The sequence below is a fragment of the Belonocnema kinseyi genome, chromosome 3, assembly GCF_010883055.1.
Source record: "Belonocnema kinseyi isolate 2016_QV_RU_SX_M_011 chromosome 3, B_treatae_v1, whole genome shotgun sequence".
Taxonomy (NCBI): domain Eukaryota; kingdom Metazoa; phylum Arthropoda; class Insecta; order Hymenoptera; family Cynipidae; genus Belonocnema; species Belonocnema kinseyi.
The window spans coordinates 1,583,009-1,597,427 of NC_046659.1; the positions used below are offsets into that span (position 1 = coordinate 1,583,009).

Here is a 14,419-nt window from a genome sequence, read left to right on the forward strand (position 1 = left end):
TCTTGTTACATAATATAGTTATAAATATCATATTTGTGTAGTAGAATTGATAGATACATTTTGAAAAGCCTCTGTTCAACTCAACCCCGAAGGATCTTTAATTACAACGAATGTTGTGTTATAGATTTCATCACAATCGACTGTAATGTTTATAAAGTAGACTTTTCTAACAAATTTAAAAGAAAAATTCTCTTCAGAAGTTTGAAATCAACTATCTCTTCATAATCTTCTGAAAGTGAGTAGAAATTTTTTCCATTATTTTAAAAAGTGTTTATATAAAATTGTCAGCATTAAGGGAGCAAATAGGATCCCAATTCTGATATTATAAAACATTTATTTGCATTGCAAACGTAACACAAAGCTGGTTTTGTAGATGTGAACTTCATATCTCGAGCCAGAGACGAGTGGAGGCGCCGGAAGAAGACGGCGAGTGATGCGAACTTTATAAATGAACGAAATCAGCGTTTCGCGCCTACCATACAAATCACTATCATTATGGTGCGCTCCAGCTAAATTACTTTGGCGTACCGAAATTCACTATAGCCAACCTAAATGCATTTTACTCAAATTCGGAAGAGTGAATAAGCCCGCTACCTACCTTCATCAGTCTTTTTTTTTAAACGGCTACCCTACATTTTTAAATGCTTTTTAGTTTCTTTTAAAGAAAGAATATGATTAATAAATAGTTTTTGTATGAAAATAATGTTTTTCATATTACGTTCTACAAAAACATTCTCTCACGTATGGCACTAATGAAATTGCAGAAAGAGACTTAGGCACAATTCAAACTTTCGTTACCGCCTGAATCTATTGTGTAAGGACATTTACGAAAAATATACAGAACTCTTAAATGCATTAGGGACTTGGTTTATGAGTTTAATGATACAAAAAACCAAGTTTTCTTTGTATATCAATGTTAAAAATGTTCGTAGACTGTTACATCCAAATAATAATAAACAATGTTCTCGACTTGGCGAATTGCTATCAATGAACCTAATAGTAAGGAAATTTTGTACTTGCCTAGCCAGTATGAAAAGAAGAACTGAGACGCCAAGATAAGCGGTTGCCATATAAATCCAGACGTCAAGACTCAAGGGGCTCAGAAAGGAAAAAAGGTTTGGCGGTTGCTTGATAGGCTTCCGGTAAAGTATGCTAATACCTGCAATATAAGAAAAAACTAGTGCAAAATAAAAGACGCAAGTTAAATTGGCAAAAAATGGAATATTTGATTATCTACTTTTAATTGGAGTTTAGGTTTAATGTACTATACATATTTAAGTTTAAAATATAATGTTTTTTCAACTTCATAATTTTACATTGATATCAGCCATAAGTTAGCAATGATTGACTGAACGAATCCGAGTCCGTTTCTAGAACGTAGCTTCGCAAATTTTCTCTCTTAAAAAATTTGAGATGCGTGTTTGAAAGATACAGTTCCGAAATTTCGTCCAATCTTATAACGACATTTTCTTACTCGCAGCTCTCCGTAAAACCTCGGTCCGTTATACCCAAACCAGTTTTACTCTTCTCGTATATGTCTTTCTTTCTCCCACATCCGAGTTTTGCTCTACTTCTTTCTCGAATATTCTGTTCACGCTCTCAACTTTGCAAACAAAAAAATCTAGCCAGGATCTTGCTTTTTCGTCTGCCACCTTGGGACACCAGATTCAAACCGGTTTCGCTCTACTTGTCTACTCTCTCCTTTCTTTCACCTAGGTGTTTTATTTTCTCTCTTCTTGCTCTATTACATTCAATTTCATTCTCTTCCATTTACTCCCGCCCTACCATGTATCTCATGCTACTTGACGATATAGGTTTTTCCGATTTTATTTTATTTTTAGAATAAGAGGGCCCGCTTATGTTTGAAGATAGATTAAAGGGAAGGTATGAAGACAACCGAGTGTTTGGGTACCTGGAAACTCTTGGAATTTTCTTCAAATTTTTATCCACTCTATATTTTTATTTTTGAGAGTTTTCCATGCAGAATTATTAATTTTAAAGTGCTTTAAGAAGTTTGAGAATGCTATTTTTTTCTTTTCTTTTATTAAGTATTTTGCTTAATCCACTCTGTAAGTAACTAAATAAAATATAAAGATAATTATCTAATAAGTCAGTTTAAATTTTAACGGGAAACATTCTCAAACTTGTTCATTTTAATAACTCTTTTGCGTTTAAACAATGTAGGATGATCCGTTAACCAGAACATTATTATTTTAATTATTTATATTTCAGTCTAGATATTTTTTATTTAATAATAAATATTTCAAAATTAACTAGAAATGGAAAAGTTAGGGCGACGACGCTTCAGAAGTCCGGGACTGGAAAGGGAGAAAGAATGACTACGGAAAGAGAAAGAAGAGACAGCGAAGAGTAAAGTAGTGTTAAAATTTGATCAATTTCCTATTCAGACTTGAACTGCAGAGCAAAGTAGTGTTAAAATTTGATCAATTTTTATTTCAGACTTAAAGAATTCAAAAACATCGATGAGAACAATAAACAAATGATCTACTTATTAACTATCCCAGTGGGCACACAATTATAGAACGTAATTGGATCGTCTTAAAAACGTTTATTCGACGTGTAAGTCAAAATACGTCATTTGAAAATTTTTAAAACTGTCCTAAGTCAGACCAAATAATGTTCTAAAAACGTTTTATGTTCGAAATACGTCTTTAAAACGTCTCTGGAACATCTGGTGTTTATGGAACGTTATCTGGACTGACTAGGAGCATTTCTAAGCCGTTCTAAAGATGTTCTTTAACATTTGTGCCCACTGGAATAACATTTATAACAAGCAAAATGCAAATTTTCTTTAATTCACATTCAATTTACGTTCATATTTTTTCTTCTTCATGTTATTGGAGGAAAATACACCAATAAATGTAAGATACTGTCAACTTGACACGTGACAAGTAGTTTCTGGCCTTTATTTTTTTAACAACATAAACATTCTTTTCCAGAGAACGAAAGATTTTTTTATTGTTCTCACCCATGTTTTTTAGTTTCTGTTACTTTTTACTTTTTTCAGGATTAACAGCAAAATTTAATCTTATAAAAGCTACAAGTCTAAATTTAAAATTAATCAAATTTTAACGCTGCTTTGCTCTGCACTTCAAGTCTCAATTTAAAATTTAACAAATTTTAACACTGCTTTTCTCTGCACATCAAGTCTGAATTTAAAATTGATCATATTTTAACACTACTTTGCTCTGCACTGTCTCTTCTGTCTCTATCTAATGTCTCCCTTTCTAATTGCACCCACTGTTGCTTGCTCCAAGGTTCGCATACATGTACGCTGTATAACTGTAGCATGTAAAAGACTGTACTGTCGGAACCCCACTCGGACGGAAAAACAGGCCCCGCAACGAGCATGTCAAGAGGCTGGATACGAACTATGGAGTCCCTTTAAGCCGAGACCGCTCTTGTCGAACCACGAAAGACGGCTTGCGAGCCAAAAAGAGTTAGATAATCTTCAGTCATCACTTGGGATGGAGTTGCTCTTTGCCTCCCCATTCGAAATTCATATTGATGCATTGTACCCTCGGAACTTTTTAAGTTGTTTAAATAAACACGAGTCTTTGGGAAAATAACTGCTGTGATTCAAACCTGCCTTAAGGATCTGCCGCTTTGGAAAACAATTGTTTGCGGCGTAAACTCTAGTCATGTCAGATCATTATAGATGAGCTAATTTGGATATCATTGCAGTTGGTACCTAGAAAAAACATTTTTTGAGAAAAACATATCTGAATTTGGCAAGTGCCATTAGAGCACGCGATCTATTTTATTTTCAAACATAAAGTATGCCCACTATCGGTTCTTTTCATCATATGAGTATAGCTTTTATAAATAAAACATGGGTATGTATCGTGCCCATTGAAAGGTAAGTTTAGGCCTAGGGTAAAAAAAACACGAATTTATTCTAGACTAAAATCGGCTATAAGGATCCTTTTCATATAAACATACATATATATTACGCCTGCCACTTCATAAATTACCAATGAGTTGGATTGTTTCTAGCGTTTCCGTAGAGTATTGTGACCGCCCGTCAATATAATTGGGCACTTAAACGACTAAGGCTTCGTCTTTCGTGTTTCCAGTTTCAGAATTTTTCCGAATTAAGACTTTTACCTGCTGCAGCGTACCGGAGTTAAATTCAAATTCAATCATTTGTTTTATATCATATTATTTAAAAAGCGAAGTTTCTTTAATTATTGTTGATTTAAATAAATAATTTGGTTGATATACCCTTACAGCACAAAATTAACTTAAATAGTTGAAACTAATGTTTCATATCACTTGCATGGAAAATTTTACTTTTTTAGCATGTACACTGTGGACAAGGTGAGTCACTTACTGAAAGTGCGGCCTAACTTACCCGATAGAAATGAGTTAATTAGAACGGATTGTATTGTTTTAATGCCTTTAAATTCCATATTTGTCTAAGTGCTTCGTAGTGCACAGAAGCACACTCATGCAAACAGTTTTTGTTGCAAAACTTTCTTCAAAACACTTTAACGTTCTTGGCGTATTGACTCTTGAGATAATGTGTTCTGCTCCGCCATGTACAGTAACTGTTGTCAGCTGGAGCACTACTCTGATGGTGTTTAGGTGGACTATGTTCAGAATTGGTGTGAATTGAAGCTGCGATAGAACTTACAAAAGCATCAAATGGCATTAATCCTAATCGATATTTTGTTTTGTAAAAGACATTCTATGACATCCAAGTTTGTGGGTTACCGAACTGTATTAAATCCTATTAATGCTTATTTACTTATTATCACCATGATGTTAGTTTAATGTCTTCAAATTTGTGCGCAATGATAATGATTGAAATAAGACGAGTTTTATACAATAAAGTGCATTTAACGTTATTCTGGTCAAAAATGGTACAAGGTTGGTACGAATTTGAAAGCATTGAAATTTCCGTTTCTTAGAAGGCCATTCTAGGCTTACCAATCAAGTCCTTCTTACAGTGTATCCACACGACTTTTCTAGACTGCTATTATCTCTTTCTCTGTTTTTAAATCTAAGCTAGATGAGTATGGCTGAAATTGTACAACCAACGCCAATAGACGAAATAATTCGTGCTAATCTTATTCATACACAAGTGTGAGCAAATATATGTTATGTGTGTCAAAATGAAGCATGCCATAGTTTCTGTATCACTCTTAGGAGATGACTTATTTCGTGTACGATTAGCGTGCATTAAATGTTTCTATGCATTTCCCCCTCTCGGGACATATTTCAATATCATCTTGTCGTTTCTCGAATCTCAGAACTGGTCAGTGACCCCAACTTTGGCATGTAGATGTACTGCGCTTGCGCTAGCTATGCGTACGAAGAACACGGCGCGGCTCATTATTGTCATGGTAACGAGTTGTCGCGTCGTCTTCCTCTTAAGCGTTCTAGCGCAAGCGCAGTACGTCTACATGTCAAAGTTGGGATCAGTGGAACTGGTACGGTGAATGAATTCTTAATATTGAAAGAGTAAGATCCCAACTTCGAATGGTTTAGAGTCACCCTATTCACAACTGTCCCCATTGCTTCCCTCACTCGAAGGTAGAAAATCATTAAATAGTAGGATGGAACCAAATTTATGAGCTCTAATTTAGTTCAAATCGGATAGATTATAATGAACAATTTTTAATGTAATATAATTATTTCGAAAAGTTATACTATTTGGATCTTTAAGATTTTTCGACTAAATGTACGTATTACGTTATAATATGGGCTTTAGTTATAGCTCATCAACTTACCTAAATTCATAAAGGGCATTGTAAAATCGACGGCTTGCTCTCGGTCATATGTAATAGTTAAATCAGCTATGGCTAGATCAGCTTTCTGCTCCAGGAGTTCTTTTATCATTCCATCCCATTCTTTTGTTACTTTGTTCAGTGAACCATAGCGATTGTCTTGAACCAAGTGAATAGTATAATTGAAACCCAAGATGCGAGATATGTCATGAATCAAATCAACACTATAGCCTTCAAACTGAGAATTTCCGACAAGCTGCTCACTAGAATCTTTTCTCATACAGTATGGAGCACTCTGTTTGGAAAGAATTAAATTAGTTTGAAGTATTGCGGTTGCAAAATATTATATGTATACTTCGGTATGAGACTAATCTACGTTTTCTGTATGTAGCTCAAGATGTTCTTTATGTTAGTGTTTTAACATTTTGTTCAAAATTAGTAAAGGGATAAGAATCAGTCAGAAGTTTTAAAGATAAATTACTTAAATGCACCAAATAACCCCTGTTATTTTCAACTGATAATAATCAATTATGAAAACAATAATTTTGTGGTTATTCAAATAATATTTATTTGTTTCAGTATACATGTATTGTTATTTTCAAGCAATAATTCTTTTCTAAGAATACTTCTGAATGTTTCAACAACTTTTATTCTTTATGCTTCTAGTCACTAGCATATTCTTTGTAAATATTTATACTATGCGTTTATTATTGATTGAAAATATTAACATCTGTCTATAATTTAGTGAAAGAAGATTTTCTTCCCTGATTTTCTCTACGTTATCTATAAACTTCTACGAATATGTTTTATTTCCATCGTTGGTACGTTATTGAAATGAACGGCAATGTCCTGAAAACTTGATTGCAACCCGAAGTACAAATGAGTTCCTCAGGTCAAAAATCCGGACTTTTGATCATATCTGCATATCATATTGCCTTTTTTATGTAACTTCTATTATTGCTCAACTTAAACTTCTAGACTCGAGGTTGTGTACGTTTTTGAGAATACAGATTTAATTGTGACCCTGCTGGACTGCCCCATATGTAACCTGTCTATAAGAGAGGATCTTTATCATTTTCTAGCTGTTTGTCCTGCCTACTTTGACATATAAATATCAATCTTAGGTCACCCAGCATCCACGGCAGTCAATAGTCAGTATGGACTGAATCTTTTAAACTATAATTGTCCAAACGAGCTGCGCAAAGTTGTATTGTAGGACCGTCAGATTCTACAAATAAGAGCATTCGCAGGATGATATGATGCGATAACGTCCTACGAAGTAAATGTTTTTTGATAATCATGATGATCATTACCCTATTATTCTTCTCCTGTTTTCTCTATCTGTCAAATTCCTCGAAGGCCAGCTCATATTTAAGCTTCCATTTTTGGCGTATTAAATCTTGCTTTCCTTACTTCACTTTTTCATTTACGTTGAAGGGTGAGATCTTTGTAGTTTTTTCCATGATTTTGAATGTACAAAGATTTAAATTTATAAACATTTGTGACGTATCAGTGGCCATTTGTGGAACTAATTAACTGATTTTGTGTTAGAGCTTGTAACTAATTAACCGCCCCATGTTAATCGATTTGGCTAAAATTTCAAAGAGATATTTTTAGGGAGTTTCTGAACAATCTGGGTGGGCTAGATGAACAAAATTTGAAAAGTTGAAAACGAAGACCACTCTAATTTATTGACTCGCATTAGGACTTATAGACAATTAAATTCCTCATATTTCTAGTCTTTAAACGAAATATTTAGATTCGATAACAAGATGCCATACATTGCTCCAGTCGACAACTATGCTCAAGATTTCAGGTATCAATATAACCATCCACCGACAAGCAGCCAGATTCCAGAGTTTCTGCCCCAGCACGCTAATCCAGGAATTCAGCATCAAGAAAACAGCGAACAAAATTCGTCTTTTATCGATAGATTGATGGAAATGATGATACAAGAAAATCGATTAGAAGAGGTACTTTTTTGGCACGACTTGTTTGATAGGACCATTATACCATCAGTGTCAGGTCAACGAGACAAACAAACCATGAAGCATTTCACATTATGCCAGATTTAAGCAAACGAATACAAAATTTTGACGGAGAGAAAGATGGCATCCGGGCTAAAGCGTGGCTAGAAAATATTAATCGCATGAAACAATTACAAAGATGACCGGATGGATTTGTATTCGAAACAGCGCGAGCCCATCTGAAATCGAGAGCATTGAATTGGTTCCAATTAAATTCTGCTAAACTTAAATCTTGGTCAGATTTCGAACACGCGTTCAAGAAAACTTTTATAAAAGCGGAAGGTTTGACAATGAAATGGCAAAGGATGTTTGTGCATATCCAGCAAATGGGCGAATCTCTTAATACTTATTTCATAAACAAAGTTAGACTATTTCAACAACTAGATTTATCCATCGATGAATAAAAGGAACAAATACTAATTGGCTTATAGTCCAGAGACCTATGAAATGCGTTGGCAGCGAAAAACGCACGAGGATTATGATGACTTTCTACACGATTTGAACAGGCACGAGCGGTTAAATTCTCACCGCGGAGAGAGAATGCGTAGTTTCCTAGAGTCTTCTGAAACGAAAAAGAGTGAAGATCTTAAAGCAACAGACCTAACAAAAATGGAAGAAGAATCCAAGGCACCAAAATGAAAGAAGAATGATAATTTCAAAAATATAGAGGCAGAGTCAGTTGGAACCAGCACTACTCGAGACCAATGTACGAATGCTGATCGAAGATCACAACTTCGCAACGAAAAAGGCGAATTGAAATGTTACAATTGTAATGGGTGTGGCCACTTATCCAGAAATTGACCAGAACTACATCGAACAGAAAGTTGTTAATTATGCAAGGAAACCGGACACACTAAGAGACATTGTTCGAAAGTAACGACTGAACAAGGTGAGGTTCGACAAATAACAGGCAACAACGATCATGCAATAAAGAAATATTTTTAATCAGTATTTTTGGATGACACTGAATGGAATGCTTTTATTGATCTTGGAAGCTCCGATTTTACTATTAGAGAATCAGCTGCGTTGCAGGGCAGCTACTTCATAATCCAAAGACGATCAGAACGGAAGAGTTGGGGTCCTAATAACTACAGAGTATCATCAAACGGAGTGATAGTGTGCCGGGTTGCAGTCGATGGAGTGATTTCGGAAGGAATTTGTCTACCAGTAGTACCCGACAATACTCAAACACTGGATGTCTTTATTGGCAGGACATTAACAGAATTACCACATGTCGACTATATAAAGAGCGGTGATCATCTGATGTTTAAGAAAAAAAAACATGCCCTTTACAAATTTGAAAATCAACAATGTGGGTACTAACTTATCTATAAAAGACAATGTCACGATACCTCAAAACTCCATATTTTGTATCAATGCGGAGGACTCAAAGAAGATTTTCTACTACCATATCTGAACGTTGGCCTTTCAGATCAATCTTTAAAAAAATTACCTGATCAATGCGAAGTCAGAGCAATAAATTTACTTGAACCTTTGAAAAATACAACTAAGATAACGATGTCCGAACTAGATATAGATCCCGGTAATTCAGAGGAAGTAGTCGATGATTGATTAACAGTCCTTAACATGTATAGGGATACGGTCTCTAGAAACTATGCAGATCTGGGCTGTGCAGATCTTATCAGTATGGAAATCAGAGAAATGCCCGGTTGTAAGCCCTTTTATTGTAAACCATACCGAGCAAGTGATTGAGAACGTCAGAAGCTTAAGGTAATTATCAAAGAATTAAAAGAAAATGGATAATTGACTAAAACATCTCCCCATGCGCCAGTCCAGTCCTATTAGTGAAGAAGCAAAATGAAAAACCTAGAATGGTAGCGGACCTGAGACGATTAAATAATCAGACAGTGAGGATGAACTTTCCGCTACCTAATTTAGATGACCATCTCAGAATACTGAGTGATAGAAAAATTTATATTACCTCAGATCTTGCAAACGGATACTTACAACTTCCACTTGATAAAGAAGGTCGGGAGAAAACAGCGATAATAACTCCAGATGAAACGGGTGAATTCATACGCATGGTGTTCCGATTGCTGAACGCACCTTTCTACTTTATTAAGCTGATGCACAAAGTTTTAAGGCCTCTTTAGAACACTGTCGTTTTGTTCTATCTGGACCTTTAGTCGTTCACAAGGTCTTACCTAATGACACTTACGGAGTTTCGGAATTAAGAGTTGACAAGTCTGGACGTCGCTATGCCAGGACAGTGCATGTGAATCAGCTTAAACCCTGGATACTGCAAATGTACTTCAGGATAAGCCTTAAAGTTTTAGAGACAATTTAAGTATCGACAGTGTTACTGATGTGTTACCAGCGCGACTCAAAAGGAATGTCAAAAAACCAATACGTTATAAAGCTTAACAAACGCCTTGAGGGCGAATTGTAGAGGAATTGTAGAGGGCGCGAGGAGAGAAGTGGGGAGATGGATGAGAGCGTTGAGAACGTGCGGATGTGCGCTGGTGCGTTGAGAGACAATTGGATTATATAAGATTTGTATTTAATTTAGTTCAACAGGCACTACCTATTATATTGTACTCAACTTTGTGTCTTAATAATGTATTGTTAACAACCCCTAAAATCGTTCTAAGTGTTTGGAAACAACGACGAACACATGACCAGGAGATAAATAAGATAAATAAGTTTTTAACTAAGATAATATTCTGAAAAAGGCACGCAGTGATGCCTAAACGTCGTCGAAGTTTCAATTTTTGTTTTAAAAATAAATGGAGTTGAATTGATAGGTCTAATTTGTTTTTATTTTGCAGTGACCGTGAGACAGAAGAAATAATTTCTTCTGCGATTCATTATTGCATTGTCGGCCGAAGAATGGTTTTATTTGGTGTTTCCAAATCTTCATATCATTAAAATTATTAATATTGGTCTAGTGAAATACTTATTATCATTGGTTTATTAATTTTGGATTATTTAAACAAATGGAATCTGTTTAAATTTTTTTTCGAAAATTCGTTTTCCCCCCTAAAAATTATTACTATTAGTCTAGTGGAATATTTATTAAGATTGGTTCATTAATTGTTTATTATTGAAACAAATGGAATTTGTTTAAATAATTTTTTTACAAAATTCTTTTTTTTACCTAAAAATTATTACTATTGGTCTAGTGGAATATTTATTTACACTAGTTTATTAATTTTCAATTGTTTAAACTGTGATATACCTGACAAATGAATTATTATTTAATTAATTATTACTGATAAATATTCCACTAGACCCACAGTAATAATTTTTATTTAAAAAAATTCGAAACGAAATTATTCATACAAAATCCATTTGTTTAAATAATTGAAAATAAATGAACTAATGTTAATGAATGGTCCACTAGACCAATGGTGCTCATTTTTAGGAAAAAACGTCTTTCGAATCGACATTTGACGCGTTCAGTACGAAACGAAGGAAAACTGATTCAAATCCTGCAATTCGGAAATCTTTCAAATCGGCACTCGATGCCTTCAGTTTTTCGATTCGACTTCCGATTCGAAATTACTATATTTATTAGTAGTGTAAAATACGCTGCTTATAGTCTAGTCTGAACAAATCATTATTACACGCACACACACATTTATTTGGTTTCAAAAACTTGTCTTCTGGTGGAAAAAGTATCCTTTAAGCCATCAGCATTTGGCCCGTAGTTTCACCTGATATTTAAAGTCGGAAGAACCAATTCCGGAGTGGTTGGTGGAAGGGTGCAGAATACTCCTGCCGAAAATAGGCAAATTAAATGACCCGAAGAATTACAGGCCAATCACTTGTCTGAATACACTGTGTAAGATATTCACAGCTATCCTAAATGATAGGATTATTCCGGCAATTGAACCTGTGTGACAAGAAATGTATGAACAACGCGGCTCAAAGAAAGGCGTAGCAGGATGTCGGGAGAACCTGCTAATCGATAGATGTGTCTGCAAAGGTGCAGCATACTACCAGTGTGACATATCGATGGCCTGGGTTGATTACCCGAAAGTTTTGGATTCCACCTTTCATAGACTTATCATCTGTATTTTAGACAGCTTAAAGCTTTATCCACAAATCGTGAGGTGCATAGTGAGATTGATGCCGCTTTGGAAAACCAGACTTACTATCTCATCTGGAAAAAATCGTGCGGCAACTAACAAGGTCACTTTTCAGAGGGGTATTTTTCAGGGCGACACCATGAGCCCACTCCTCTTTTGCCTCACATTACTGCCACTATATCTAGCACTTCGCCATTCCAAAGGGTACTTTTGCGGAAAACCTGTGAATCGAAAGTACCAGATCTCTCATGTATTTTACATGGACCATCTTACGATCACTGTTAAAAACGAAGACCAAGTACATGTAGATCTAGGGATGCCGTCTCGGTAGTATTCTACATCTCACGTCGTCAAGGTGGTCGCGGAATATTGAATTTCTAATGTCTTCACAACAGGATAATTCTGGGTGCAGCAAATAAAGTCGAAAATGGAAGAGACCCTCTTCTTAAAATGGCCAGGAAGCACGAAGAAGTGGGAAAAGGAGCGACTACTCAATCCTGGAAGTCAGGATTAAGAAAGCACAAGAAAAAAACTTCCGTGAACAGCTCCTCGATAAGAGGTTACACGGCATCTTCCACAGAAATGTGGAGGATTAGTCAATGTCGTGTCAGCTAACTTTTGCTGTCCTTAAATCACCCGGATTGAAGTCTGGCACCCCTTTTACCCTTTTTACATCTGCAATCGATAGAGCGTTATTTGATCGTTAGAGGTTATTTGAAATTAACAAAGTTTTCCAAGAGGTCACTGTAATTCCTTAAGTAAATTTCAATGAGGAATTCAACGGCGACCTTCATTTTCACCTTGAAGTTGACCTTCATTGCTTTTTGAAGGTCAACTTTGTTTTTTTCAAATGGAAACCCCCTTTTTTATATCCACAATCGATAGAGCGGAAAATTCTACGTTCAGGTACGTACCTAAGTCATGGGTCAGGAACAACGACGTGGACGTAGTAAATTCTGTTCCCTTGGGGTGTTTGATTGGCGTGGGTCCCCTTGCCTCTCACATTTCGGGGTGTTTGATTAGCGTGAGTCCTCTTGCTTCGCACGCTTCAGTGAAGATGTTCGAACTGAAAACCTTGAGCTTCTTGACAAAAAGCTATGTGATTGTAAAAATGAGTCACAGCATTACGAATCATCTCCCTATCAATAAAAGTAGCCTGTTGCAGAATCCGATTCTGCAATTCGTGTTAGCTTTGCGGTTGTGTTGACTACACTTTGCTCTTTAAATAACCCCAAAGAAAATAGTTGAAAGGCGGCAGATCAGGATATCTAACAGGCCACGCGATTTCACCCCTTCTATTATCGTCTGTATCGTCTTTAATATCCCTTATTCGTGGTACAATTTGGTTTCTGAGAAGCTCTTCATATGCACGGGCATTGAGATTACCATCGTTAAAGAAAGGGCCTATCAATGTATTATTCAAGATCCCGGCCCAAACATTAATCTCTTGTGGATATTGTGTGTGACTCTACAACGTCCAATCAGGATTTGTGTCGGACTAATATCTACAATTTTGCCTGTTAACTTCACCTTTTAAAGTGAAAGTAGATTCTTCTGAAAATACTGCATTGTACAAGAAAATAGGATCTTTATCAATTCTGTCCATCATAAATTCACAAAATTCAACCCGCCGATCAGGATCGTTTTCATTAAGCTCTTATACCAGATGAACTTTTTAAGGATGGAAATTAATGCTTTTTAAAATATTTTCCACCGTCTCAGGAGAAACGTGACGCTCATCACTAGCTTGACGTAAACTAAGGTGTGGGTTTTCAACAAATGCTTGGGCTATGCCCATCTGCATCTCCTCAGATCCTGCAGATTTTGGCCGACCAGTTCTCTGAAGGTCCTTGATAGATAGTTCTTTCAATTGTTGATTTTTGAGACAGGATTTAACCCTTCTCCATTACGAAAAGTGCGATTAAAAAGCAAACTAACTTGATCATAAAATTGGACTCGATCTCCTTAACCACGCATCATTAATACAGATACCCTCTCTCGTTTCGAAAGTTTAGCTTGGGCCATAATAATCTTTTAGCGAAAGACAGAAAGTATGTACTCGTAATGCGTAAATTTAGTTTCGATTCGTAATATTCGTATGGAAAAACGGTATAGGACTTACGGTATCGCCTTAGGTATTGGCTTAGGTATCTAAAAACGGTATAGGACTGTATAACTTTTCGGGGAGGAACAGAACTCTCGCCAGAACAACTCGAACTTTTAATGAAAAATTTCGTTATAATTTTACAATATTCAAAACGCTGTAACCAAGATTAATACAGAGCTCACACCTGAATTTCTCATTGAAATTTACTTCAGGAATTTCACTGACCTCTTGGAAAACTTTGTTAATTTCAAATAATCTCTAACTGACCGCGACTGTTACAACTGACCTATGACTTGGATACGTACTTGAACGTAGAATTTTGCGCTCTATCGATTGCAGATGTAAAAAAGGGGGTTTCCATTTTTAAAAAACAACGTTTACCTTGAAAAAGCCATGTAGGTCAACTTCAAGGTCAAAATGAAGATCACCATTCCTCGTTGAAATTTACTTCGGGAATGACCTTCACTTTTTTGAATAATA

General features: G+C 35.7%; 1 protein-coding gene across 2 annotated transcripts in view; it reads right to left on the minus strand.

Annotated features, from left to right (window-relative positions):
- Positions 1 to 14,419, minus strand: part of LOC117169694 (glutamate receptor ionotropic, kainate 2) — a 659,604-nt gene that overhangs the window by 247,157 nt on the left and 398,028 nt on the right. For both annotated transcript variants that reach the window (XM_033356181.1, XM_033356180.1), the window contains 2 exons: positions 5,757 to 6,048; positions 1,021 to 1,159 (listed from right to left, as the gene is read on the minus strand). In XM_033356181.1, coding sequence (XP_033212072.1) covers positions 1,021 to 1,159; positions 5,757 to 6,048 — 431 coding nt within the window. The remainder of the gene's footprint in view (positions 1 to 1,020; positions 1,160 to 5,756; positions 6,049 to 14,419) is intronic.